Source organism: Neomonachus schauinslandi, chromosome 2, assembly GCF_002201575.2.
Source record: "Neomonachus schauinslandi chromosome 2, ASM220157v2, whole genome shotgun sequence".
NCBI classification, from domain to species: domain Eukaryota; kingdom Metazoa; phylum Chordata; class Mammalia; order Carnivora; family Phocidae; genus Neomonachus; species Neomonachus schauinslandi.
This window is the reverse complement of record NC_058404.1, coordinates 43,603,002-43,627,841: the sequence shown is the minus strand read 5'-3', so window position 1 is coordinate 43,627,841 and position 24,840 is coordinate 43,603,002. Positions and strand designations below refer to the sequence as shown.

Here is a 24,840-nt window from a genome sequence, read left to right as displayed (position 1 = left end):
GGGCGGCCCGGGAGGCGCGACGAGGGGGCGGGGCCCTGCCTGGTCCGCCCCGCCCCGCCCCGCGGGGGGCACCCGCCGCCCGCCGCCCCCAGCCCTGGCCGGGCCAGGCCCGGCCCGCGCGGTAGGGAAGGAGGCCGGGCGCCGAAGTGTCCCGGCCCAGCAGAGCGGGGGCGGGGGGGAGCCCTGGAGCCCGGCGCCGCAGCGGAGGGGCGCCGCGGAGGAGCAGGTTCACGCGGCCCCGTGGGGGGAGCCAGGTGATAGCGAGAAGGACGAGTGGGACCGGGAGTTTCTTCCACGAGGAATGGGAAGGTTTATGGGTCCTGTAAGTCTCTAGATGCCCCTACCCCCAACCCCCTGTCCAGCACAGTAGCCACTGTCGGCACGTGGCTGTGGAGCACCGAAACAAACGTGCTAGTCCAAATTGAGAGGTGCGGAGGGTGAAGTATACCCCGGATTCTGAAGACTTACTACAAAAAGAAAATGTAAAATAGCTCACTCGTGATGTATGCTGATGACCTGTTGAAATTGTAACATATTAGATATATTGGGTTAAATGAAGTATATGATGAAAATTAATTTCACTTGTTGCTTGTTCTTTTACGAGGATACAGCACTGCTCCAGAGGTCCTGCAGAGGAAGTAACCGGCCGGGCTGTCCTAGCAGCGCCAAGGAAAGAAACAGAAGGTGGGTCTCCTATGTCAAGAGGCCTCCTGCCCCGGAAAGTTGGGCCCAAGAATTACACAGGCAGAACCCTTAACAAGAGCAGGAATGTCCAGGACATTTCCTGGAATGTCTAGAGAGACAACCCCACCAGTTTAAAGCCCGTTTCCCCTACCACCTCCACTGCTACCCTCCAACCCTCGGGAATGAAAAGATCTTCCTGAGGAGAGGGCTGGTATCTGTGCAAAATGTATTTCTGCTGACCACTGACATATGATGAGAGGGTCAGGGATTAAGGGTGGCACTAGAGGAGGTTAGCTTCTACCACAAAGCTGTAGGATCTAGAGCTGTGGGGTCTTGGGTTTCACTGCACTAGCCTTGCCCTTTGGGGCCCATTCACCGGTCAGGCTGAGGTCCAGGAGAGGCAGACCGCTCCCAGGGTGGCTGTGTACCCTGAGTGGAGCCTGGAGTCCGGCCTAAGTCACCAGGGGTGGGGGCAGCATTCTGCCCAGCCCAGACATGGCTAGCATTTGGATCTCAGTTCTCTGACAGCTGCTTGGGAAAAATAAATGTTTTTTTTTTATTTATTTAGAAAGGAGGGTCCTCACCCTTTTTTTTAAGATTATTTATTTGAGGGGCGCCTGAGTGGCTCAGTCGTTAAGCATCTGCCTTCGGCTCGGGTCATGATCTCAGGGTCCTGGGATCGAGCCCCGCATCGGGCTCCCTGCTCAGCGGGAAGCCTGCTTCTCCCTCTCCCACTCCCCCTGCTTGTGTTCCCTCTCTCGCTTTCTCTCTCTCTGTGTCAAATAAATAAATAAAATCTTTAAAAAAAAAAAGATTATTTATTTGACAGAGAGAGACAGTGAGAGAAGGAACACAAGCAGGGGGAGTGGGAGAGGGAGAAGCAGGCTTCCCGCTGAGCAGAGAGCTCGATGTGGGGCTCGATCCCAGGACCCCGGGATCATGACCTGAGCAGAAGGCAGACGCTTAAGGACTGAGCCACCCAGGCACCCCCAAAATAAACGTTTTTAAATAGCCCATCTGTGCCATTTGCAACGACGTGGATGGAACTGGAGGGTATTATGCTGAGCGAAGTAAGTCAATCAGAGAAAGACATGTATCATATGATCTCACTGATACGAGGAATTCTTAATCTTAGGAAACAAACTTAGGGTTGCTGGAGTGGTGGGGGTGGGAGGGATGGGGTGACTGGGTGATAGACATTGGGGAGGGTATGTGCTATGGTGAGCGCTGTGAATTGTGTAAGACTGTTGAATCACAGACCTGTACCTCTGAAACAAATAATACATTATATGTTAAAAGAAAGAGAAGAAGAAGAAGAAGATAGCAGGAAGGGAAAAATGAAGGGGGGGAAATCAGAGGGGGAGATGAACCATGAGAGACTATGGACACTGAGAAACAAACAGGGTTCTAGAGGGGAGGGGGAGGGGGATGGGTTAGCGCGGTGATGGATATTAGAGAGGGCACGTTCTGCATGGAGCACTGGGTGTTATACGCAAACAATGAATCATGGGACACTACATCAAAAACTAATGATGTAATGTATGGTGATTAACATAATAAAATTAAAAAAAAAAATTAGAAAAAAACAGCCCATCTGCAAATGGGCCCCTGTGAGGATCCCTATGGGAAATGGGAGGAGGCTTTTAGGCCAGAACGTAAAGAGCCTGTTTTGTGTCCGGAGAGGAGACTGGGAGGGCTGGAGACCCGAGTCCAGTCTTGTGCTGGGCTTTTCTGGGCCTGCTTCCTTAGGGAAGCAGCTGCAGGGATTAAATCCGCTTTCCCCAAGGAACTCTAGGTGATAGTGGGAGTGCATCAGGAATCCATAACCTTTCATTTGGCTTCACTTTTAAATTTTTATCTTAAAAGTTCTAATAACAGTCAGTGGACACATTTGTATGTGTTACATGCCCAAAGCGTTAGAGCCCACCAAGGTATGGTGACCCTTGAACAGCATGGGTTTGGACTGCTTTGGTCTGCTGATACATGCAGTTTTTAGATAAATACAGTATAGTACTCTAACTATATTTTCTCTCCCTTATGATTTTCTTTCTTTTTTAGAAAAATTTTCAAAGTTTAATATTATTATTATTTAGTAAACTCTACACCCAATTTGGGGCTCGAACTCCCAACTCTGGGATCAAGTGTCACATGCTCTTCCAACTGAGCCAGCCAGGCGCCCCTCTCTCTTATGATTTTCTTAATATTTTCTTTTCTCGGGGTGCCTGGGTGGCTCAGTCAGTTAAAAGTCTGCCTTCAGCTCAGGTCATGATCCTGGGGTCCTGGGATCAAGTCCTGCATCAGGCTCCCTGCTCAGCGGGGAGTCTGCTTTCCCTCTTCCTCTGCCTCTTCCCCTCCCCCTGCTTTTGTGCTCTCTCTCTCTCTCAAATAAATAAATAAATAAATAAATCTTTAAAAAATATTTTCTCTAGCTTACTTTACTGTAAGAACAAGTATATAGTGCATATAACATAAGAAACATGTTAATCGACTGTTTATGTTAGTAAGGCTTCTGGTGAACAGGCTAATAGCAGTTAAATTTGGGGGCAGTCAGAAGTTATATACAGATTTCTGACTTTGTTTTCAAACAACCCCCATGTTGTTCAAGGGTCAGCTGTATTTAAAGTCTGCCAGATTAGCTCATTTGGGAGAAGACCTTTGAATAAAGCCATTCCTCCTGTCAGTTTAAATGAGGGCCAAGGCTATTGCTGGGTGAACTGTTTTAAATGCGCAAGTCACTAAGCCCAGCTCCAAGAAGAGGGGACACTGACGCTGTGCTAGCTAGGAGGAGTGTGAATGGATTTGTGTGCATTTTTAAGCCATACAATTTTGTAAGTACTTATCTGTGTGGATCAGGATTTTCCTGATACAGCGCAGCCAAATACAATAGTGAATTAGCTCCTGCATGCGATAAAGAGGCAACTGTTGGACATAAATCTTGACTTAAAATTTTTTTAGTCATCAAAGTTTCTTTGTTCTCATTCACTTTCATCATAAGTAGCTATAAAATTCAACTTGTAAGTGTATTCCAATTACTAATAATAAAATGTAATTTTTTTAAAAAGGTTTGCCACTGAATAGGTTTGGAAACCCCTGGACTAAGTGATCACCAAGGTTTTGCATCTGTTCATATGCATGTGCCTGCCTACAAGAGTGGGGGGGGGGGCGGGGGGGGTGTGGTGGGAAGAGGCACTGAGAGATTCTCCTAAGGTTTTGTCTTAGGGACCCAGCTCCATTTCAAGTCTCTCCAAATCTCAAGAACTTAAAATGCTTTCGGGCTCAGTGTGCCATCTGCCCCACCATAAACACTTCCCAGTGACCTGTGACCAAACACTGCCTCAGCACCCCTTGCTGCTCAACACCCAGGAACTCTGTGGACATGGGGTGCTGGCCTTGTCACCACTGTATCCAAGTACCGGAACAGGGCAAGCCCTCCAAACATTGGCTGAACACCTAAAATTGGGTAACTGTTCCTCTCTCTCTCTCTCTCTCCACCTCCTCGTCTGCCCTCCCTGTTGCCCCTCGAGAGGCAGCTGCTTATACTGGGCAAGTCCTGGGTTAGCAGTCGAGAACCTTGCAGGACTGTCTCCACTTGTTACTTGCATGTAGCTTCAGGCTTCGGATGAGATGAACAACGGTCTCTTCTACAGCCTTCTCTTTCCGTGAAAGGATTAAAATGATCTGAGCTACGGACCTCACAGGCTGTTGAAAGGAGAAAACAATGTTGCAGATGTACCAGAACTCCTACAACTTAAAATAATTGTTCGCATTTGAGATTCCTACCCACTTTGCTTTTGTTTCAGCCAAAAGGGGTGGAAACTCGTCTTGGGGGTAGCCGACTTGAATCAGGTCCCAGCTCTTGGGTTCACACTCCAGCTCACAGGGTCCCTCTGACAGCACGCCTCCTCGTGTGCCCACATCAGGGTTCTGTCTGCCAGGTGAGGCCGGCCCCTCCTTCGCCGGCACCCACACATGATGTCCTCCTTCTGATCTTCCTGTCAGCTCTTCACCCTCTCCACCCACCTCCACACTCCAGTTCCCTGTCTGTGCCCCCCTGGGAGGCCTTGCCAAGTCACCCAAGACCACGGTACCCGCTCCTCCCTCAGCCTCCACTGAACCTGCGGACCACTTGATCTCACCCATGGGTTCTCCAGTGCTTGGTTTTCCCTGCCTGCTCTTCAGTAGTCGCCTGACCGCCTACTCATGCACTGTTGACCTTCTCTGTTTGCCCCCCCCCCCCCATCAGACTGGGAGTATCAGGCCCTGGAGGGTGCAGTCATGTCAGATGTTGATGAGCTTGACTGCCAAGCTGAGCGTTCAGGGCCTCAGCACAGGACAAGCAGCCTCTGCCCCCAGCTGGCTTTCGTATCAGTCTCCAGAGCGTGACTGTCTGCCCTTCCTCCACACCTCTGTGCTCGCACAGCCCCTGAAGAAGAGCAGCAGCTGGGACGCTGCTAGGCCAGCCCTGCTTCCGAGGCCCGGGCTTGCGGGAAGGACAGTGTGTCTGCTGTCTCCATCTCTTCCAACCCTCGGGGCTCCCCATTTGAACCCTCACTCCCAAGCCTTCCCTCAGCCTGGCATCACCTCTCCCTCTTACCCAGATCTGGTGGCTCAGAAAGAACAAATAGATTTGGGGACCCAATGCAACCTTTTAATTCCAAGCGGAGTCCCCCTCCCACAGCATTATCACACACACACACACTGGAAAGGGATGCCAGGGTCTGGGCAGGAACAAAACCCAGACCCAGGCAAAAATATATATATAATTATATACACATATGTATCTGTAGAGAAGAGAAGCTGGGAGTGTGATTAAGGTAGGGCAGAGAGTCAGGAGAGAAAGCAGCTGGGGGGTGCCCCAATAAATTACATTCTTTAGACAGCGTGGTGGGGATGCAGGGGTATGGGCAGGACCTGGTAGCCACGACACTCAGCCTGGCCTCTTGATCCCGTCCAAGGTCCTGGTTCTAGCCAGGACCTGGGTGCTAGAAGTCTAGCTGACTTTGCCTGGAGGCTGACGGTGGGCCAGGGTTCTGCAACATCTCCACTCTAAGCCAAGGCTTCTAGGGAAGCCACAGGGCTGGAGCAAGAGGCTTTGAAGCTTAGGAGTCACGAGGAGAGAACATGGTGAGCTGGCGGACAGGGTGACCTCGTTGCTAGAGGCTGAGCTCAAGCTGCTCCTGCTAAGAGTCAGGGAAGCCAGAGGCCCCGGTGCAGGGGAAGCTGTCCAAGGTGAGGTGAGGAGGCGTGCTTGGGTGCACACAGAGTCCTGCGGCTCTCCCTGCCTGCCTGGCGGCTTCCTACCCTCACCCTCTTCCTAGCAGGCCCGAGGGTTCTACCCACCCATTGGTCAAGACTGCCAACATGCCTGACCACTAAGTGCTGCCTTCCTTTCTCGTCACTCTCTTATGGGGACCTTCCTGTGGGGGTGGGGTGGGGAGAGGGTGCAAACATTATCTCTGTGTATGCTGGGCTCCAGACTGGGTTTGCCCTGTGCGGTGAGGACCAGGGAGGAGGGAAGGGGGCCCCTGGCTCCTTGTGGGGAAGCAAGTTCATGTCCCACAACCCCAGCACTGCAGAGGTCTTGGCTCCCCCTCACCTGGGGAATGGAGCCAACTCTACCTCCGTCCCCCCGCCCTGCTCCCCGAAGAGATGATGCTTTGGGGTCTGGTGGCCCCAGCTCCAGAGCCCTGAAGCAGCAGGGGAGAGCGTCAGTCATGGAGTTGCGGGGGGGGGGGTCAGAAGAGAGAAGCCTTTTTCTTGAGTTCATTCCGCTTCCACAGGGCCAGCTTGCTAAACTCTTCAGGAGACATAGAGAATACCCTTGAGAAGTCCTCGGCTGACAGGTGTCTCTGGAAAGGGGACATACAGAGGCAGCTTAGGGACAGGGGCTCGGGGCAGGGCCAACTGACCAAGGGAGCACTCAAAGAGGCCCCAGATTTCCCCCACACATTTCCTCTGCATACCTCAAGCCTCATCCGATCCACACCGGGAGGCAACTTGGTTCTCCCCTTGTTGGTCACCACCAGCATTTCGTAGGGAAAGATCTGAGGAAGAGGGGCGGGGGTCTCCTGTCACCATAGAGTCTCCTGTCACCATAACCCCCTCAACTCCCTGGGCCCCTTATCAGCCTGCAAGGGCCATTGGGGCTCATGCCATCTTTGCCAACCATCTCCCCAACTTCCCTGCTGCCCCTCCCATCATCGACCCCTAGTGCATTCACTTCCCTGGCTTCTCCCCACCGGCTGGCTGGCCCACCCCCACTGCAGATGGTTCTGTCCCCTGCCCCCCACCCCTGGCTCTGCCCCTGCCCCTCACCTTCTGCTCCAGCACACAGGGCAGGGAGTTCCCCCGGTCCATCCTCCCCCTCTGGCCCTCTCCGTTCTGGGGAGACCAAAGCCGCAGTGAGCCAGAGTGGGGCAGGGAGACCTCCCCAGCCTTACCCTGGCTTCTTGTGTCCTCACCATGCAGTTCTGTGGCCCCACACCCTCCGCCCCCCCCCCCCCCACCTCTCCAGTCACCCGTCCATGTCTTCTGCTGCTCGGTGTGTTCCCTCCAGAAGGCACTCACCTGCAGGCCTGTGGGAGACAAAAATCATTGTCCAGAGGCAGCCCTAAGGTCAGCAGGCCTCCAAACCTGCCAGCTCAGCCTCCCCGACCTCCAGCCACGGCCCTGCCCACATCACAGACGCGGGTTGCCCTGGGGCCTGCTGAGGCCCCGTTCCCAGCTCGCCTGGCATTGGGCGGCCCTGCCTCTCACCTGGGCTTCCAGTCTCACTCCCAGAGGGGCTGAAGTCTGTGGACTGTAGCTAGAAAGGACACAAGGGGATCAGAAGGAGGCTGGAGAACTTGGCACTGCTCCCCCAGGGTGCCCAAGTAGCTCAGTCCCTCTGAGGTGCCCGAAGGCACACTTCCCTCACGGTCTGTGATCTCTGGTCTGGGACCTTACCCGGCTCAGCGTGGTCCTGCCATAGGCGGGGAGAGAAGACGACTTCGATGTGCCTGCATGCAAGGCTGCAAGAGAGCAAGAGGCCCCACTCAGTGCCTTTGGTCTATCATTCCTGAGAGGGCTGCCTCCCTGGCCTCCCCTGCCAGAAGCAAGGCAGTGAAGCATGGACCTGGGGGGCCCGGGGGGGCCCCTGTTGGCTTCTGGCTCCTGCCCATTACCTTCTGCAAGTGGCACTGTGCAGCCGGCTCTGAGCTAACTAAATACACATCTGGGGGCGCCTGGGTGGCTCAGTCGGTTAAGCGACTGCCTTCGGCTCAGGTCATGATCCCAAGGTCCTGGGATCGAGCCCCACTGTGGGCTCTCCGATCAGCGGGAAGCCTGCTTCTCCCTCTCCCTCTGTTCCTCCCCCCTGCTTGTGCTCTCTCTTTCTCAAATAAATAAATAAAATATTTAAAAAAGTAAATAAATACACACACACACACACACACCTGGGTGAAATGCTTGAGTGTTAAAATTGATAGTTAGCCAATGATGGCCAGAGGATGAGGCTCACCATCATAAAATGAAATTCTGGGCTATAAAAATATATCTGAAATTTAGTCAAAATAATTGAATCATTACAATTTTATTATTAGCAATATTAGTAATCAAATCTCAGACGTTTGATGCTACAATACAGAAATGATCATTTCCTCTGCACCATCAGCTGCTAGACTGTACCAGCAGTCAATATACGTCACATTTGTGGGGCACCTGGCTGGCTCAGCCAGCAGAGCATGGGACTCTTGATCTCAGGGGTCTCGAGTTCAAACCCCACAGCGTGTGTAAAGCTTACTTAAAATTATATATATAGATTTCCCATTTGCAAGATCAGATGTAACTTTCAACTTACAAATTTCATGATATCACTTAGCTTTCTTGCACCGCAGATTGTAACTCAAGAAAACTGGTTTCAGTTAACAGGTTTTCCTAAAAAGAACTTTGTAATTAAGATTCTTAGTTTGGCCATATCGCAAAACTCTTTCATGTCCAAGTGCTAGAAATCATTGGCATTCTATGGCAATCATTTTGATAAACATCTTTTTTTTTTAAGATTTTATTTATTTATTTGAGAGAGAGAGAATGAGAGACAGAGAGCACGAGAGGGAAGAGGGTCAGAGGGAGAAGCAGACCCCCCGCTGAGCAGGGAGCCCGATGCGGGACTCGATCCCGGGACTCCAGGATCACGACCTGAGCCGAAGGCAGTCGCTTAACCAACTGAGCCACCCAGGCGCCCCGATAAACATCTTTAAAGTGTATTTATTTAAGTAAGTAATCTCTATACCCAATGAAATGCTCGAACTCATGACCCCAAGATCAATAGTCACACGCTCCTCTGACTAAGCCAGCCAGGCATCCCGATAAACATTTTTGTTTGAAGGTTTAGCCTTGATAGATTCAAAACTATCAAAAATTGTCTTCTTAAAACATCCTTTTAAAAGCTGTTGTTTGGAAGTTTGGTGAGAACAAAATGTGTTTTGAGGAACTCGTTTTTCTTTTCTTAATACTTTTTTTAATACTTCTTACTTTTGTGCAGGAAATTATCTTTCTACAAAGATCATTCATTACTGAAGCATTTCACTTTTTTTAAAAAAAGATTTTAATTTATTTGATAGAGAGACAGCACAAGCAGGGGAAGGGGCAGAGGGAGAGGGAGAAGTAGACTCCCTGCTGAGCAGGGGAGCCGAATTTGGGGCTCAATTCCAGGACCCTGGGATCATGACCTGAGCCGAAGGCAGACGCTTAACAACTGAGCCACCCAGGTGCCCCAGCATTTCACTTTTGTGAGAATAAGTATACATTTACATTTCAAGTGACTGATAGAATTTCAACCTACAAAACACATAAAATTTTCACTTCAAATTACTTTTAGAATGCTTATTTATGTTTGAAAGTGACCATTTCAATGTTACTACAAAGAATGACATGCTGTTCATAATTCTGAAATTGTTGAAGGCACCTGGGTGGCTCAGTAGGTTAAGTGTCCGACTTGCTTTAGGCTCAGGTCATGATCTCAGGGTCCTAAGATCGAGCCCCACATTGGGCTCCGGGCTCAGCATGGAGTCTGCTTGGGATTTTCTCTCTCCCTCTGCCCTTCCCCTGCTCACACGCTCTCTCTCTCTAATAAGTAAAAAAAAAAAAAAAAAAAAACCTTTAAAAAAACTTCTGAAATTGTTGAGGTTGATTAGCTATGACCGTAACCTATGCAATCATGTGTTCACTGGTCACATACAAGTTCAGGGATGCCAAAAATGATGATGAGGTAGACATTTGGCTATTCTACTTTGCAAGGCCAAAATGGAAGTTAAAAAGCTAATTTTGACTGAATAGCAAAATCTGGTGGAACACGAAGATTGAATCCAACCTTCGGGGCATCTCTCCATCTGCCTCTTTCTTGAGGCCTTCACTATTCTACGTTCTCTAAAATGGCCCTATTGTAACTCTTCCCACTCATACTGAAATATCATCCTGGGTACTCTCAGTGACCCTGTGGATGTCTGTGTACATACGGCCCTTACGGCTCCTTGAATCCCACACCCCAGCGGCCTCCACCTCCACTCCGCATGAGGCAGCCCCTTCAAATGACCACCCCCGGGGTCTTGTCCACAACGGCTGCACCTTGGCCATCTGAAGCCCAGGAATCCCACTTTGCAGCCACCACACCACACCCTTCCATGTTTGCAGCTTCCCCTCAGCCTCACTCCCAACACATCTGTTCGTCAGTGTCATGGGGACCTCCGGGGTCTTGATCTCCCCACCGCCACCCCCAACCTTCGCCCCAGTGGTCAGCAGCTCCCCTGGCCCCTCCTCCCTCAGCTCCTGCCTTATAAAACCCTAACCCTGGATCAGCCTGTTGCCTGCAGGCTATGGAGATAAAGCCCACGCTGCTAGACTCCCTCACTACAGACGGACCACCGTGCACCAGGGCCCCTTCCCTGCAGCGGCTAGTCCAAACCTTCCCAACCTCACCCAGCCTCACCCTGCTTCTGCTCAGCAGACAACCTCAACTTCTCCTGGCACCCGCTCCCAGACCCAAGTCCCCAGCCTGTGGAGCAAGAGGCTTTTCGAGGAGGCCGGAGGCCTGCCTCCCCATCCTGGATCTCGCTGGGGGCGGGAGCACTCCAGGGCACAGCCTCGACATCCTCCCTTCCCTCTCTTCTCTCCATGATCCCATTTTCTCTCAAGGTCTTACTACTATACACAAGCTGAAGACTCACCTTGCCCTGCAAGCTTCCAACTCAGTAAGACCTGGCTCCCACCTACATGTGCTTCAAGCCCAGCATGTCCCAAACTGGTTCTTTTGTTCTTCCCCCAAGCCCCCTCCCTCAACATCTCCGTTCGGCTGACTCCAACTCCTATATGTTTTTTAAACCCACTGCCCTTCTCTGGACCTATGTACAGCTTTAGCCCTTACCCAGCCCAATGGGAAATGTGGTGGAGTGTCTCCGAAGAATGCTTCTCCCCTCCCTTGAGTCTAGGCTGCCCCTGAGCTGCTCTGACCAACAGGAGGTAGGAGGAGTGATGCTCCGTGGCTCCGAGGCTAGGCTTTTAGAGGCCTCAGAGTTTCAGCTTGGGTTCTCACATCTCCCTCCCTCAGCTCCAGCCGTGCTGCTCTAGGGAAGTCCAGACTAGACTCAAATGATTGAGGCATAGTACCCAAAGCTCAGGCCACCCCCGTCTCTCTGGCTAATCCCTGCCACCCCAAGGCCCACTCTGGGTTCTGGAACTGCAGGCTCCTGCAGGTCCTGTAAGCTGGCCAGAATGTTTCCTGTTCCTTGCCTCTGGGCCCATGCTGTCCCCAGTGTCCGCAGTGCCCTTCTCCTCCACTCACTTTGTCTCTCTCTTCCAGACCTAATTACCACCCCCCTCCCCGCAGCCCTCTGGCCCCAGGCCCTGTCATGGTCCCCTCGAAGCCCTCACTGTGTGCCTCTCATGTCATCACAGCATGGCCCCACTACACTGACCCCAGTTTCCATTTAATTTCCATGTCAATTTCCCCCTGGACTGGAAGCTGCTGAAGAAGAATATATTTTTGACTCTTTATAATCCCCAGTGTCTAGCATATGTTAGACATTCAATACACGTTTGGTCAATGAAATGAAATTTGCTCATTCTGCTTTAGCTGATAGTATCTTTATCATCTAGTCTTATTCCATGACTGGTATCCTTGCCCTAAGGAGAGCATGAATGCCTTGATCTTCTGTCCCCTGTCCCCCCATATGATAGGCAGACTCAGACTCTGGTTCTGGCCTCGAGGTCTGGCCAGGTGATTTGGGGGCCCCGGCCGTGGCACTCACAGGTATGAAAGGGTGTCCGGTCGGGCAGAGAGCGGGTTTTCCTCCGGATAGGCAATGACTTTTCCATCTCTTCTTTCAAGATCATCTTTCCCAAGTTGGAAGTAACCTGGGGAAGGAGAGAGGAAGACTTCCGTACTCAGTTCTCCTCTCCATCGGAGCTGGGTATCTGCAGGCAGGACTGGGGACAGGTTTCCAGAGTGGCTGGGCTGTGCCCTGGAGCCCGTGGGGCCTGTCACTCTGGTCTGATGGTGCTACCACGCTGGGTCTGGCCACCCTCGAGAGCAAGGAGTCGGCGCTGCTCCGTGTAACTGCATCCAAGTGGCCTCTGCATCCCAGGTCACTCTCCCAGAGCACCAGCCCAGGCCACTCTCGGTGACCTTTCCATGACTCCTAACATCCTCTCTCCTGCTCTCCTTGCTCCTCTTCCCACGAACTTAGCCTCCCGAAGCCTGGCACTGGGAGGTGGGCACCCTTTTCTTTCCTTTAATCCCAAGTTAACTAGTGTTCCCTCAAAGCAGCATGAAATCCTGGTGTCCCTTCAGTAGCAGCAACCTGATGTCCTGGGAAGAAGGGGAATTCCTCATTTTCCTACGAGGATGTTTTTCAGGCACGAAACCATTCAGAACAGAACAGCTAGAGACCTGGGACTTTTGTCCCCAAGAAGACACGGGCAGGGTGGCTGGGGCGAAGCGAGATGCTACCTTACTGAGTTCCTCTCGCTGACGCTCCCTGAGAGCCTTCATCTCCTCCCCGGAGTCATCATCTTCCTCCTCTTCCTCTTCCTCTGCCCCCCTCCGAGATGCCTTCCGTTTCCTCCATTCTGTCTCTGGGGAACACGGGCAAAGGCAGGCTCGTCAATCCACCATTCACTCAGCAAGCACGTAGCAGGTGCTGGCTTTGTGCCTGCCACTGGGCTGCCCCTTCAAGGGAACACTACACATTATTTTGTAAAAAATAAAAGGAGGGGCGTCGGGGGGGGCTCAGTCAGTTGGGCATCCGCCTTCAGCTCAGGTCATGATCCCAGAGTCCCAGGATCGAGCCCCACATCGGGCTCCCTGCTCGGCGGGGAGCCTGCTTCTCCCTCTCCTCCCTGCTCCCGCTTTCTCTTGCTATCTCTGTCTCTCTCTCTCTCTCTACAACAAAGAAATAAAATCCTTAAAAAAAAAAAGAAAAGTAACATTCTCTAGCCTTGTGATAGAGCTGAGTAGGCAACACAGTCACACGACCTAAGTGCACTGGGGACCAAGACCTTGTCTCATTCCTTTTTCTCTTTTTCAGAGCTCCTACCACAGAGCCTGGGATGCTGATGTTTGGTCAATGTCTGCTGAGTGGTCCAGTAAGTGAACGGAAAGGGATTGAAAGACCAACAAGCAGGGCCACAGACACCAAGAGCTAGCGGAAGGCAGGGAATAGTGATGAGCCAGGGGGGTCATGAAGGACATAGGGTGGCAGTGCGGAGAAGGTGGGTTCGTGGAGCTTCAACAGGGACTGTGAGGCGGTGTCCTGGGCCTCCCCTCCCCTCTCCAACACGGTCTCCTACCCACGACTGCCAGCGACGGGGGGCATGGCCAATAGTCGGTTTCAATCTTGGCGGGCTGGTTGGGGTCAGGCGGCTGGGCTGCAGGGAACTTGGAGGACTCGATGATGAGGTCCTCGATGAGGTGCTTGCTCTGAGGGCTGCCTCCTGTGGACTCTGCAGGCGGAGGCCAGGGTCAGTCCCCACCCCAAGCCAGGCCACCTGGGCCCACCCTAGCCCCCAACTCCCTCTCCTATCCCTGTTCACACCTGTGGCACCGTGGGTGTGAAAACACGGCACAACAAAGGGCACAGGGCAGAGGTTATGTGTGTTATGAACAGCCTTCTCCCCATGGCCTCCCAGCCCAGCTCAGTGAGGGGAGCCCTCACCTCTCTGCCTGTAGATAGGTGGCTTCTTGTAGATGTTGGAATCCGGGCGGGTGGTCTCTGTGGACAGGGAGCAAGAGCCGATGAGAAGAAGGATATGCTGATGGTGGCGAGGCCAGCTCAGTAAGGAGAAGGGCACAAACAGGAGAGGAGAAAGCAAGGAAATTCACAGGCTCCTGCCCAGAGCCAAGACAGAACCAGAGTTTCTGGAATTGTCCCTCAGGGGGTTGGGGCTTTTTGCACTTTTCTCGTTGGGTGGGAGCAAAGGCATGACAGGGCCCATTATTCTGGGGAGTTCTGCCTGGGGTCCTGGCATCAGGGGGTCCGGCCATTCTAGGGTGAGCATATACCCCAGAGAGTAGAGGATTGAGAATAAGAAGCTTGGGTCCCTGTAGGAAAAAGAGGTCCTAGGGAAAGGGTGCCACCACACTGACAGTAAAACCTACCAGGATGGTGGAAATGGGGTAGGGGGGTCCGGGGGGTCCCGGTGGTTCTTGGGGCTGAAGCCTGAGAGATGGTTCCAGGGGACCGGCTCTCCGCCCACACCTGCAGAGCAGAAGTGTGGTTGACTGAAGCTCCCAGGTCCCCCACCCTACCCTCTCCAACCCATGGAGACCCTGCTTCACCTCACTCCACCAGCTCTGTCCCCCCCACCCTAGCAGCCCATGAGCCCCCAACCCCAGGGCAGAGGAAGGGTATCCAAGGACTCGACCTGCTGATGGTGTCTGACCCAGGGAGTAAGGGTTAAATGAGGTCCTGGGTCAGACAGAAAGATGGACCCAGAGCTGGTCGGCGACAGGATGAGGTCATCCCGTGGGCTCTGCATCTGTGTGGGGGTGGGGAGCTGGGCAAGTGTCAGGTGTGGGGCAGACTCACCTCTGGGGATGGTGGGGGGGATGTGGATTTGGGTGACAGTGAGCGCTGCGGATGGAGAGGAGGCTGGTCAGAGCCACAAGGGTAGGGGGAAATGCTCATCCCTAGAACCCCGGAGGGGTCACTTCATCCCCCACCCAACTCTGCACCCTTGCCCAGCCAATTTCTGAGCCACGTCTTCTCTCTCAGTCCTTGCCAGTTCCCAGCACTGGCCCTCCATCCTTCTCCCTCTTAGCGCTGTCCTGGGCAGAGTCCTCTCTTTCTCTGGATGCGTGAAGAAGGCACGGATCTTGCAGCAGTGTGCTTGTGCTCTGAGGGCCAACTGAAGGTGGCTCTGGCCCTGTCCTCAGAGTCTAGCACCCAGGGGGAAGGGCCAAGAGCCACACGCATCCAGGATGGAGTCTGGGCTCCGTGCAGGGCAGTTACGTCTCCCCACAGCCTGCCTCCAGCTCACTGCTCAGCTGTGACACTATCCCTTTCTGGAAGACAGTCTACAGAGTAGTTGCTGTGAGTTATCTCTGGCACTGAAATCGCTGGTGAGGTGGATGGGCAGATGTATCACCTCTATTCTACAGGAGGGGAAGCTGAAACCACACCTTCACACGGTCACTCAGCGAGGACTTCCAGCCTCCCAGTCCAGTGTTCCTGAGGGCTTTGGGCCAATTTGCTCTTTCTGTCCATTCCCACGCTTCTCCTCCACGGCCCCGGACCCCAGCTCCGTGCAGCTGCCATTCAAACATGGCCTCCCCTGTTCTCTACATGGAGCTACCTTCCAGCCTCCAGCCGGTCTCTGCCTGCTCTCCACAGACACTGCCTGGACCACTGGTTGATTTCTGCCCACAGTTCCCTTTCTTGTTTTGGAGTCTGGCCGCCAGGAAAGGAAGCATGAGAGGGATTCCACCTCCTCCCCTGTGCGGCTGGGGGAGCCCTTCCCCCAAGTCCCGTCCAAGAGGAGCCTCCCACCCCTCACCTCCCGGCTTCTGGGCAGCTCCACGTGTTCCAGGACAGAGTAGGTAAAGTGGGGCTCATAGATCATGAGGTCAGGCCGCTCGATGTCCAGGATGGCCTTGTCCTTGGGGATGGCAGCCAAGTCCTTGTAGCCCAGCACTTGATTGTCCATCTTGGCCTGAAGGGAAACGGTAGGAATGGAGCAGATGTGCCGAAAGCCTCACCTAGAACACTGGCCTTAGGAACTAGACTTGCGATTTATCAGGAAGAAAACAGGCAGCCATTTGAGATGCCAGTTCCTATTAGTTAATAGTTCTATTGTTTTAATTTTAAGGCTTTAGAGAGTCACCTTAAAAAATGATAGTCCTTCACCTAGCACTTCGGGTACAACGAGGCAGGACCAGACCAGCAGAAGGTGGATGTGGGAAAACTTCTCTGGCTTTCTGGCTTCTCTCTGCCTAGCAGCCCTGGCAGGACCATGGTCTGGGAGGCTCTGGGTGAAGCGGCCCAGCGTGTCCCCCACCCCACCCCCTCCCTGAGGGTGCTGGTGGTGGCCTGAGGGTGCTGGTGGCCGAGAGGTACTCACCACGATGCTGGAGGGAGAGCCGGGAACACTGGAGCCTCGGGAGGAGCTGACGCTCCCAGGGGAGGTAAGTGGTTGCTGGGGAGAGTGAAAGGCGGGCGGGTGGGAATGAGCGTGCGTGCCAGGGCCGGGAGCGGGCAGGGCTCTCCACCCGGCGGAGGGCCCCGGGCGGAGGGCGGGAGGGGGCGGCGGCGGGGGCGGGGGCGGGGGCGGGCTTCCCTAGGCCTCTGGGAACCCGGCGTGCGGCGCCGCGGGCAGCCACCAGGTGGCACCGTCGACTCCCGACCTGACCCTCGGCGGGGAAGCCTGGCCCCACCCGCTGCCCAGGCCACCGCCCGGACGTGGGGGCGGCCCCCGCGCACCTTCTGCAGCCGCTCCATGCAGCAGGGGGCCGGCCGGTCGGGTCACTCGCAGAGCCCCGTGCGCGAGGGGAGACGACAGGGCGTCAGGCTCGGCCCGGCTCCTGGGCGCCGCGCGCTCGGGGCCACGAGAGCAGAAAGTGCGGTCCACCGGGCTGTGGCGTCCTCATCCCTCAGTGACTCTCCAGCTGCGGACCGAGTGCCGGGCCTGCGAGGGGAGGGAGGACGTGCGGGTGAGGGCGGTGGGGCCCCGGATCTAAGGGAGCTCGGGAGAGCAGGGCGGAAGGGAGCCAGCGCCCTCCAGGGTTCCGGCTTTCGGTTCGCTCAGCCCCGGGAAGGCCAGCGCGCGTGGGGACGGCGAGGCGGGAAAGCGGAGGGGCTGCACTTGTTTTTGAGCCATTGTTCTCTGGCTGGAAAGGAAATGACTACAGGGGTCAGCCGTTCCGGTGCAGCCTCTACATTCCTGCTTTGTCACACCTGCCGGGCCCTGCCCTGCCCTGGGCCCGCAGGCCGGGTTCACGCCCCGCTTCTCACTCCCCACGGCCCTTGCCGCGTGGCCTCTCTCTCTGGCTCTCTGCTGGCCCCTGGCCCTCTTCCCCCCTCAATCCATTGTCCACTGTGCGCCCCTCTGTCTCATAGCCCAGAGGGTCCTACTGAACCTATGAGGTGGACAGACGGGGAGGACAGGATGGAGCCAAACTGACTTGGCATGAGTGGTCAGGTCATGGGTTGGGGGGGGGGGTGCCACGGAGAAGGGAGGGGAGGCTGGAGGGAGCCCACATCCCTTGTGTCCCTGTCCCCTGCCCGGGGTTCCACTGCAGGGAGGATGGGAGAGGAGACTGCAGGGAGCCCACAGCCCCCACATCCCTGTCCCTGTCCAGCAGTCAGTCTCACTTGCAGGCATGTGATTTGGGGCCGAGGCCACATCCCAGCTGTCCGAAGCCTTCTCAGGACGCCTGCGCGCAGCTGCGCTCTGCCCTCTGTACGGTTGCTTCACTGCAGGACAGCACCCCTGAGGCTCAGCAGGAAGCCATCCCGCCCCACACTGCTCTCTTTGCTCCTAGAGAGCTGGGTCTTGTCTGCTGCAGTAGATTATGAGTTCCCTGGGGCCATGTCTTGGTGTCTTCACCTTCAGCCTTCATCGCTAATTCCCTTAGCAAAACTCCCCCTGCCCCTTGCGCTGGACACATAATAACTGTTCAGCGAATGCCTGGCTGAGCCTCCAGCAATGGTGGCAGTGGGACTATCTTTCCATTTGCTGGCCGTGAAGAGAGCTGATGGCTACAGCAGGTACAGGGAAGAGGCAGCATAAGGTAGAGATTAAAAGCATGAGCTCTGGACTGGAGTTCTTGGGGGTGAGTATAGACTCTGCTACTCAGCAGCTGTGTGACCTTGGGCAAGTTACTTACTCTCTCTGTGCCTTACGTTTCTCATCTGTGAAATGGAAGACAGTATTATGTCATGGCGAGACTCTGAGTATTAGATAAATTATAACAGGTAAAGTGCTTAAAACATTGTAAATTCTATGTTGAGTGTTAGCTATTATTATTTATTTTTCCTCAAGGACTAATGAACTTAGATGTCTATTTCATAGCCATTCCTTACCGCAGGGGGTAATGAAAGACTGAGGCCATTGGTGCCCCCAATCTTATCATCTGTTACTTTGTATCAGACCATTCTTCGGTTCACCCTCTCTCCACCACCAAAACCACCCGCTTGCTGCACGAGCAGCCCTCACTCCCACTTTCCTGCTTCTGCGCATGCCCTTCCATTATTCTCTGTCCACCTCCTTGTCTCCCAGATCCCACTTGTCCTTCAGGGTCCATCCTAACCCTCCTCCTCTCGGAGGCCTCCCCTACTATTCTAGTCCTTCTGATCACCCTTCTCTGAATTCCAGTGGGACTGAAAAAGAGACCCATATAACTTAGCCCTTGATTATATGTTGCCTAAAACAGGAACATGTTTTTTTCACTAACCAGAATGAGTGCTAACTTCTGGAGGGCAAAATAACAAAGCAATTGCCATCATTTTTTGAATGCTCATGCTAGGTACTTTGATAGCACTTTATTTTTTTTAAGATTTTATTTTTAAGTAATCTCTACCCCCAATATGGGGCTCGAACCTACAACCCCAAGATCAAGAGTCACATGCTCCACCAACTGAGCCAGCTGGGCTCCCCTAATAAGCAGTTTAAAAGGATGATATGTTTCATCCCCTCCAACATCCCTATAAGGTAGACCCATTTTACAGATGAGAAGACTGAGGCTCAAAGAGATTAAAAAGTTGTCCAGAGTCATGGAGCTGAAAATGACTGTGTCTTCAGCACTGGCATGGTTCAAAGTGCCTAGCTAGTACTGTGCCAGGTGCATTGTGGGGATAGACTAAAATCTGCCACATTTCTCAAGTCTTCTTGGAATTCTAGAGTCAAGCTTTCTCCAAGACAAGTCCCTTGCTGTCAGAGTCACACTAGGTATTTGGTGCCCATGGAAAGACTCCATTCCAGAGCTTTATCCTTCTCCGGCCTTCTTAGCTCTCACTTTGTAATGCTTTTATAACTAGGTGTCTGAGGATCAACATAAACTCTAATACATATTCAAAGAGCTGTTAGCTCTCTTTCACTCCTCTCTGATCTTAACTGTATGTTTTGGGTTTTTTTTTTAAGATTTTATTTATTTGTCAGAAAGAGAGAGAGAGAGCACAAGCAGGGGGAGTGGCAGGCAGAGGGAGAAGCAGGCTCCCCGCTGAGCAAGGAGCCCGATGCAGGACTCGATTCCAGGACCCTGGGATCATGACCTGAGCCAAAGGCAGATGCTCAACCGACTGAGCCACCCAGGCGCCCCTGATCTTTACTGAGTTAATAGCCATTGTCACACTAGCTGTATGCATGGCTTAAGCCTTAGAGCCAAACACTCATTCATCCATATATCTACCCACCTATCCATCCACCCATCCACCCATCCATCCATTCATCCATTCATCTATCCATCCATCCCTCCATTCATCCACTCATCCATCCATCCACCAACCGTCTACCCACCCACCCAATCATATATTGCTTTATCCATCCGTTCGTCAAATACTTCCTGAGCACCTATTCTGCAATAACCACAGACAACATTCTCTGATAAGTCTTATGGAGAAAAGAAAGATGAGGCAAGGGAGCCAAGCTGCCCCTGCAGAAATGAGAAATGTATATAGATAACTCCCACGCAAAGCAGATAAGATAACAGAAGGAGCTGTGAGAGGTCACAGGACGAGGAACCATTTCTGCTGGCGTGTCGGGAAGGGAAAATAAAAAAGATTCCTTAGAGGAGGTATTTGAAGTAGGCCTTGAATGCCCAGTTTGAGTTCATGCAAAAACTAAAGAATGGATTCTTGAAAGAGAAGGAAGGCAGCATGAGCAAAAGTAGGGGCATGGGGCGGCGGGGGGGAGGGGGGGAACGGGGAGCACTGAGTCTGTCTAGGGAACAGCAAATATGGCTAAATTGTAGAGCTCATGAGGTTGAGCTATGTGTTGGGCAAGAGGTTGGGGGTCAGATTATGGAGGCCTCCAACCCAGACCAGGGGATTTAGATTGCATTTTGTGGGCAACAGGGTCCATAGAATGCTTAGAAACTTTTTTCAAACAACGAAGAGACAGATCCAAGCAGCACTTTGGGATGATGAATGTGGCTACAGCCTGGGAGGTGGGACTGGACAGGAAGGGGCAGCATGGACAGATACCAGCCTGGAAGCTACAGGAATAGTTCCAGCATGGGCTTGTGAGGGCCTAGACCTGTGCGCATGGCCCAAGATGGACAGGAGGCAAACGGTAGAGATCCTAGAGGCAAAATGTGCCAAACAGACTCGATCTGGAGAGCCCCCCAGGGCAGGGGTAGGTGGCTGACTCAGAGACAGAAGAAGGGGCAGCAGTGAGTTCACTTGATGCCTGCTTGAGGTGGAGGTGGGTACAGTTGATGAGCAGGTGGAATGTCCAAGAGGAACCAAAGGTTGAGGGAGGGGTAGGCTGGAAAGAGATTTAGGAGTCATCTAACTAGAGGTGGTAGTCGGCATATGAGGTTGCCAAGGGAGAAAGAGGTTCAAAACCAGCATCCTAGGAAACACCTAGGGGACTAGAAGAAAAATCATCACAGATGGCATGAAAGGGACCAGGAAAAGGAGATGGCTTGCTCCTTGGGGGCAGGGGGTGTATCTAGTGCACCTGAGTGCAGTAAGTATGGAGAGCGAGGGTGGGAGGGAAGGGCTGAGGAAAAGTCATGAAGCCAAGAGTCTGTGGCCAGAGGAGAGAAGTGCTAGAGGGAGTATGGCTTTCCATGTCAGTGGCCTCCAGGAGCATTTCCAGAGGAAAAGTGAGGCCTCCTTGTCAGGGCAGGCCTGGCTAGGACACAGGCAGGGGAGTGGGACAGAAGGGCCGGAGGGGGTTGGAGAGTGGCTTTGGAGGAGGCCAGATTGGCTGAAGGTGTTTAAGGAAAGGGGAGACTGGAACTCCTTTGTAGGCACTGGGGAGGGAAGAGTGGAGAGGATATAGGGTCCCTGCAGGGGGAGGGATGCGGTCCAGGCCCAAGTGGAGGGCTGGCTTTGGAAGGAAAACTTGGGCTTCCCTGAAGGACAGGAAAGGGAAAGTTGGTATCCACAACACAGGGCCCTGTAGCCTAGGCCAGGCCCTTATTTTCCCGGGAAAAGTGACAGGGAAGGCCATATGCAGATCTTAAGGTTGGTGGGACAGAGGCTGAAGAGAGTAGAAGAGGACTGGTGGGGAGTGAGGATGGCTGAGCCACCAGGGAGAAGAGAGTTTCAATGTGTTCTGGAGCCTCAGGCTGAGCCTGGTGGTGGCCTTGGCACCCTCCCCTTGAACACCAGTGTGTGTGTGGGGAGGGGGGGTGGGGGGTACTGAGTGAGGCGATGACTGTATAATCAGAGAGGTACTCGCCCAGGCAAGGAGGGAGGGGAAGGGTCCACGATGAGCCAAGTCACAGAGGGGCACAATCATGCCCTGAACCCACACTCACATGTGCACCAACACTGCCTTCAGGCATGGCCACTCAGAAATGTGATCTGAAATAATGATGTCTCTGCTCTGTTCCCCAGACCCTTCCTATCCAGGGCGGTCTGCAAGCCCGTGCCCGTCCCCTGGGCTGGGTCTCCCCGCTGAGCCTCAGCGTCTCCCTTCCCTGGGGCCACACTCCACCAGGGCTGGCTTGCCAGTGCCCAGTGTGGTAGAGCGCACGCCAGCCAGCTGATCGCTTACCTTCCAGGGCACGGCATTTTAAGTTGGGGCTCGCCTTAAGAAGTGAAGGTCTTACCGGTGAAATTTTAAGGAAAAATGTGTGGGGTGGAGTGTCCTCTCTCTCTCTCTCAGGAGGGAGAGGGAGAGAGGAAGGAGAGGGGGAGGGAAAGAGGGTTTTCTTGGCTTCTCTCAAATCCCAGCATGCAGGCAACTGCTTACTCCCCCCCTGAGCGGCCCCCCCCCCCCACGCCCCCTCCCTCTCAAGTCAACACCCACCGTCCCCCTCCCCCAGTCCTGACCTTCTCTCCCCTCTGGACACACCCGGCCGTGTCACACAGGCACAATGCGCTGCCCCCATCCCAGCAGCCTCCGGTGGACAGAGACCAAGAGGGCAGGCTGCAGCAGGAAGGGAGGGCGGGATGGAAGGAAAGGGAAAGAAAGGCGGTGGAGGCAGGCAAGCCCAGGTGGTGGAGAGGACCTCCCAGCTGCTCACTCCCCTGGGATGGGGGTGCTCCTCACTCGTCCATCTGTGCCCCGCCCTCCCGGGGCGCAGCCGCACCTTATCAGGGGCCACCAGCCCAGCCCCGCCTCTCGCGGCCCGCCTGGCATCTGCCTCTCCGCAGCGACCAGAACCTCTGGGCTTCGGGCTGGGGGGTGATAAACCCCGAGCGCCCATCCCAACTGGCTCCTCCCTGGACGGGGAAACGAAGAAGGCTCAAGGGGCAGAACCACAGCTGGGGGCCTCCCGTCCTAAGTCCTAAGCCAACCAGCGCTCGCGCTGGGCCAGCCACTGTGCCAGGGACGTGCACGCATCCCCTCTGCCCTTCACGCAGGCAGCGCCCTCCCCATTTAGAGATGAGGAACTACAGCGGAGAGGTGGACATGCCAATGGCCACCCAAATAGAAGTCAGGCTGGAATTCCTACCCAGACCCGTCTCAGGTCAAAGCCAATGGACACTTCTCAGTGGGTCCCCGAAGATCCCACTTCCATCTGAACTTGGGCCTTGGCTAACCTTACATGATGGAGCCACCCAGATTCCTGCTCCCCGGCCTCGCCTGTGGACAAGGAGCAGGGAGGTTTTGTGCCCCTGGGCAGGGTCAGGCCAGGCTGGACGCTGGTGGTGCAGACAGTAAGCGAGTTGTGAAATGAGGCAAACGAGCTGTCCAAGTGGGCTGAGGTCAGGGTGAGCAGGAACTTTGCCCCTCTCCCTTTTCTCTAGTTTCACTCACAGTGGGACCACCTGCCTTGCCCCCTCCCTGCTCCTTCTCCACTCTTTCTGCTTTCCATTCCCCTTTTCTTCTCTTTCTTCATCTCTCCTCCCTTGGCTCTGTTTCCCTTTCACACTGTCCTGCTCCCGGCCCCACCCCCACAGTTACTGTGGCAACAATTCAATGCCAGAAATAAAGGCAGGATCCAGCTAGGTCACCAGTTCCCAAAACAGCATCCCATCCCAGGGTGGAGTGGGGAAGGGCGGGCAGGGGCAGACCAGCAGCAGCAGGGGAGGCCTGAGGGTGTGTGTGTGTGTGTGTGTGTAGGGGGCACCCACGCTTGCCCCGAAAGGGCGTGCGAGAGCAGGGGAGGGCTCCTAGCTTGGCGCCGGGGTTCGTGGAGCACCCCCAAAGCCTGTACCCTCTCTCCGCTTTTCTCCTTTCCTCCTCCCCATCCCCATTTTTAAAGCCCTGCTCCATCTGCTAGGACGAGGGCTGGGGTTCTTCTAATACCAGCACTATACAGCACCCTCTCACGCTCTGATGGAGCCCCAGGCAGGGGCAGGTTGGCCCCCGAATCTGGGTCCCGGTCTGAGAACCCCCCTGCTCAAGGCCCTGCCTGGTCTTTGTCCCTGATGGCAGCAGGCCTGGGCCCAGGCACCCCCTTCCATTCCTCCTACCTCACACAAATATGCATCTTTTCATCCAGTTTCTCCTAGATCACTCTCGGGTCTCTGTAGCCTTTCTCTCTGCCTTCCCTCTGAAGAGGCCTCTCTTTCTGAGTTCCCCCCAACCCCTCAGGCTTGCGTGGTCCTCAGCATGTTCCTGCTCTGGTCTCTATTTATAGCCGGTCCGGCTGGTTCGTTATGCTGTCACTTACACAAGCTGGATTGAGAGGGAAGACACAAGGGTCTTGTGTCCCAAATTCAGCTTCTGAATTCTGGGGATATCACTATTCTGGTGTCTACACACACACACACACACACACACACACACACACACACACGTGAGCTCCAAAAGAGGAATCCCTACAGACCTGCACTACGACGTGAACAGTATGACTCAAGTGTTCAGCATATGGAGAGGCCAGCAGCACGGCGGCTCACACGCGGACGCAGCTCCACACTGTGTGGACTTCACCCACACACGCAGGAGCCCACACTGAAACACAGTTGCAGAACCCATGCACCCTGCTTGCAAGATCACGCCCCCACTCTCCCGGCAGGGCCCCCACAGTGACACACGGTGCCACTGACGCCCCCTCACCCCCACGCACTGAGCCTCCCCGGCAGCCGTTCTCCATGCTCACAATCACCCGCGTCACGTGCTGACACCCCCTCTCTAAGCTGTGCACGTGTACCGGAACACAGTGCCCCCCATTTACCCATTCCCCGGGAGCATTCCTGCTCCCCCATTCCCAAGGCCTGACTGCCTTCCTTCTCTTACACCTGCCCCTGCTCCCCTGACTCTCAAACCCTGGCAACACCGTCCCCCGGGAGGGAAACACCAGGCGCATCTGCCCAGGAAGGGGCATAACTAGCAAAAGGGTGCCTCTGGATCCTTCGGGGCCTGAAGGTCTGCTCAGCCCGAGCCCCTTCAAGCACTCCGGCAGGGGGTCAGGCCTGCGGCCACGCCCTGCCACCCAACCTCAGTCTGCGTTCGGCTCTCACCGCAGCCTGGCCAGCCAAGGGCGAGAAAGGGGCTCCCCAGGTACCTCCCCACAGGGAGCACACCCATCACCACCAGCATTCAGGTGTCTGTGTGTCCGGCTCC

General features: G+C 54.3%; 1 protein-coding gene across 8 annotated transcripts; it reads right to left on the bottom strand.

The window, feature by feature from the left end:
* Window positions 1-5,329: 5,329 nt before the first annotated feature.
* DMTN (dematin actin binding protein) lies at window positions 5,330-16,652 on the bottom strand. Of its 8 annotated transcripts, XM_021698863.1 has the most exons (15): window positions 16,635-16,652; window positions 16,276-16,350; window positions 15,712-15,867; window positions 14,745-14,789; window positions 14,315-14,414; window positions 13,872-13,928; window positions 13,507-13,659; window positions 12,668-12,792; window positions 11,967-12,072; window positions 7,630-7,694; window positions 7,441-7,489; window positions 7,252-7,259; window positions 7,000-7,065; window positions 6,648-6,728; window positions 5,330-6,533 (listed from the first exon to the last, which is right to left on the bottom strand). In XM_021698863.1, the coding sequence occupies exons 1-15, from the start codon at window positions 16,650-16,652 to the stop codon at window positions 6,420-6,422; spliced, it is 1,218 nt and encodes a 405-aa protein (XP_021554538.1). In that variant the 3' UTR covers window positions 5,330-6,419. The 8 variants fall into 8 exon arrangements, with proteins under 8 accessions (XP_021554538.1, XP_044768401.1, XP_044768399.1 ...); XM_044912466.1 differs by lacking the exon at window positions 7,000-7,065; XM_044912464.1 differs by lacking the exon at window positions 14,745-14,789.
* Between the last annotated feature and the right edge of the window lie 8,188 nt (window positions 16,653-24,840).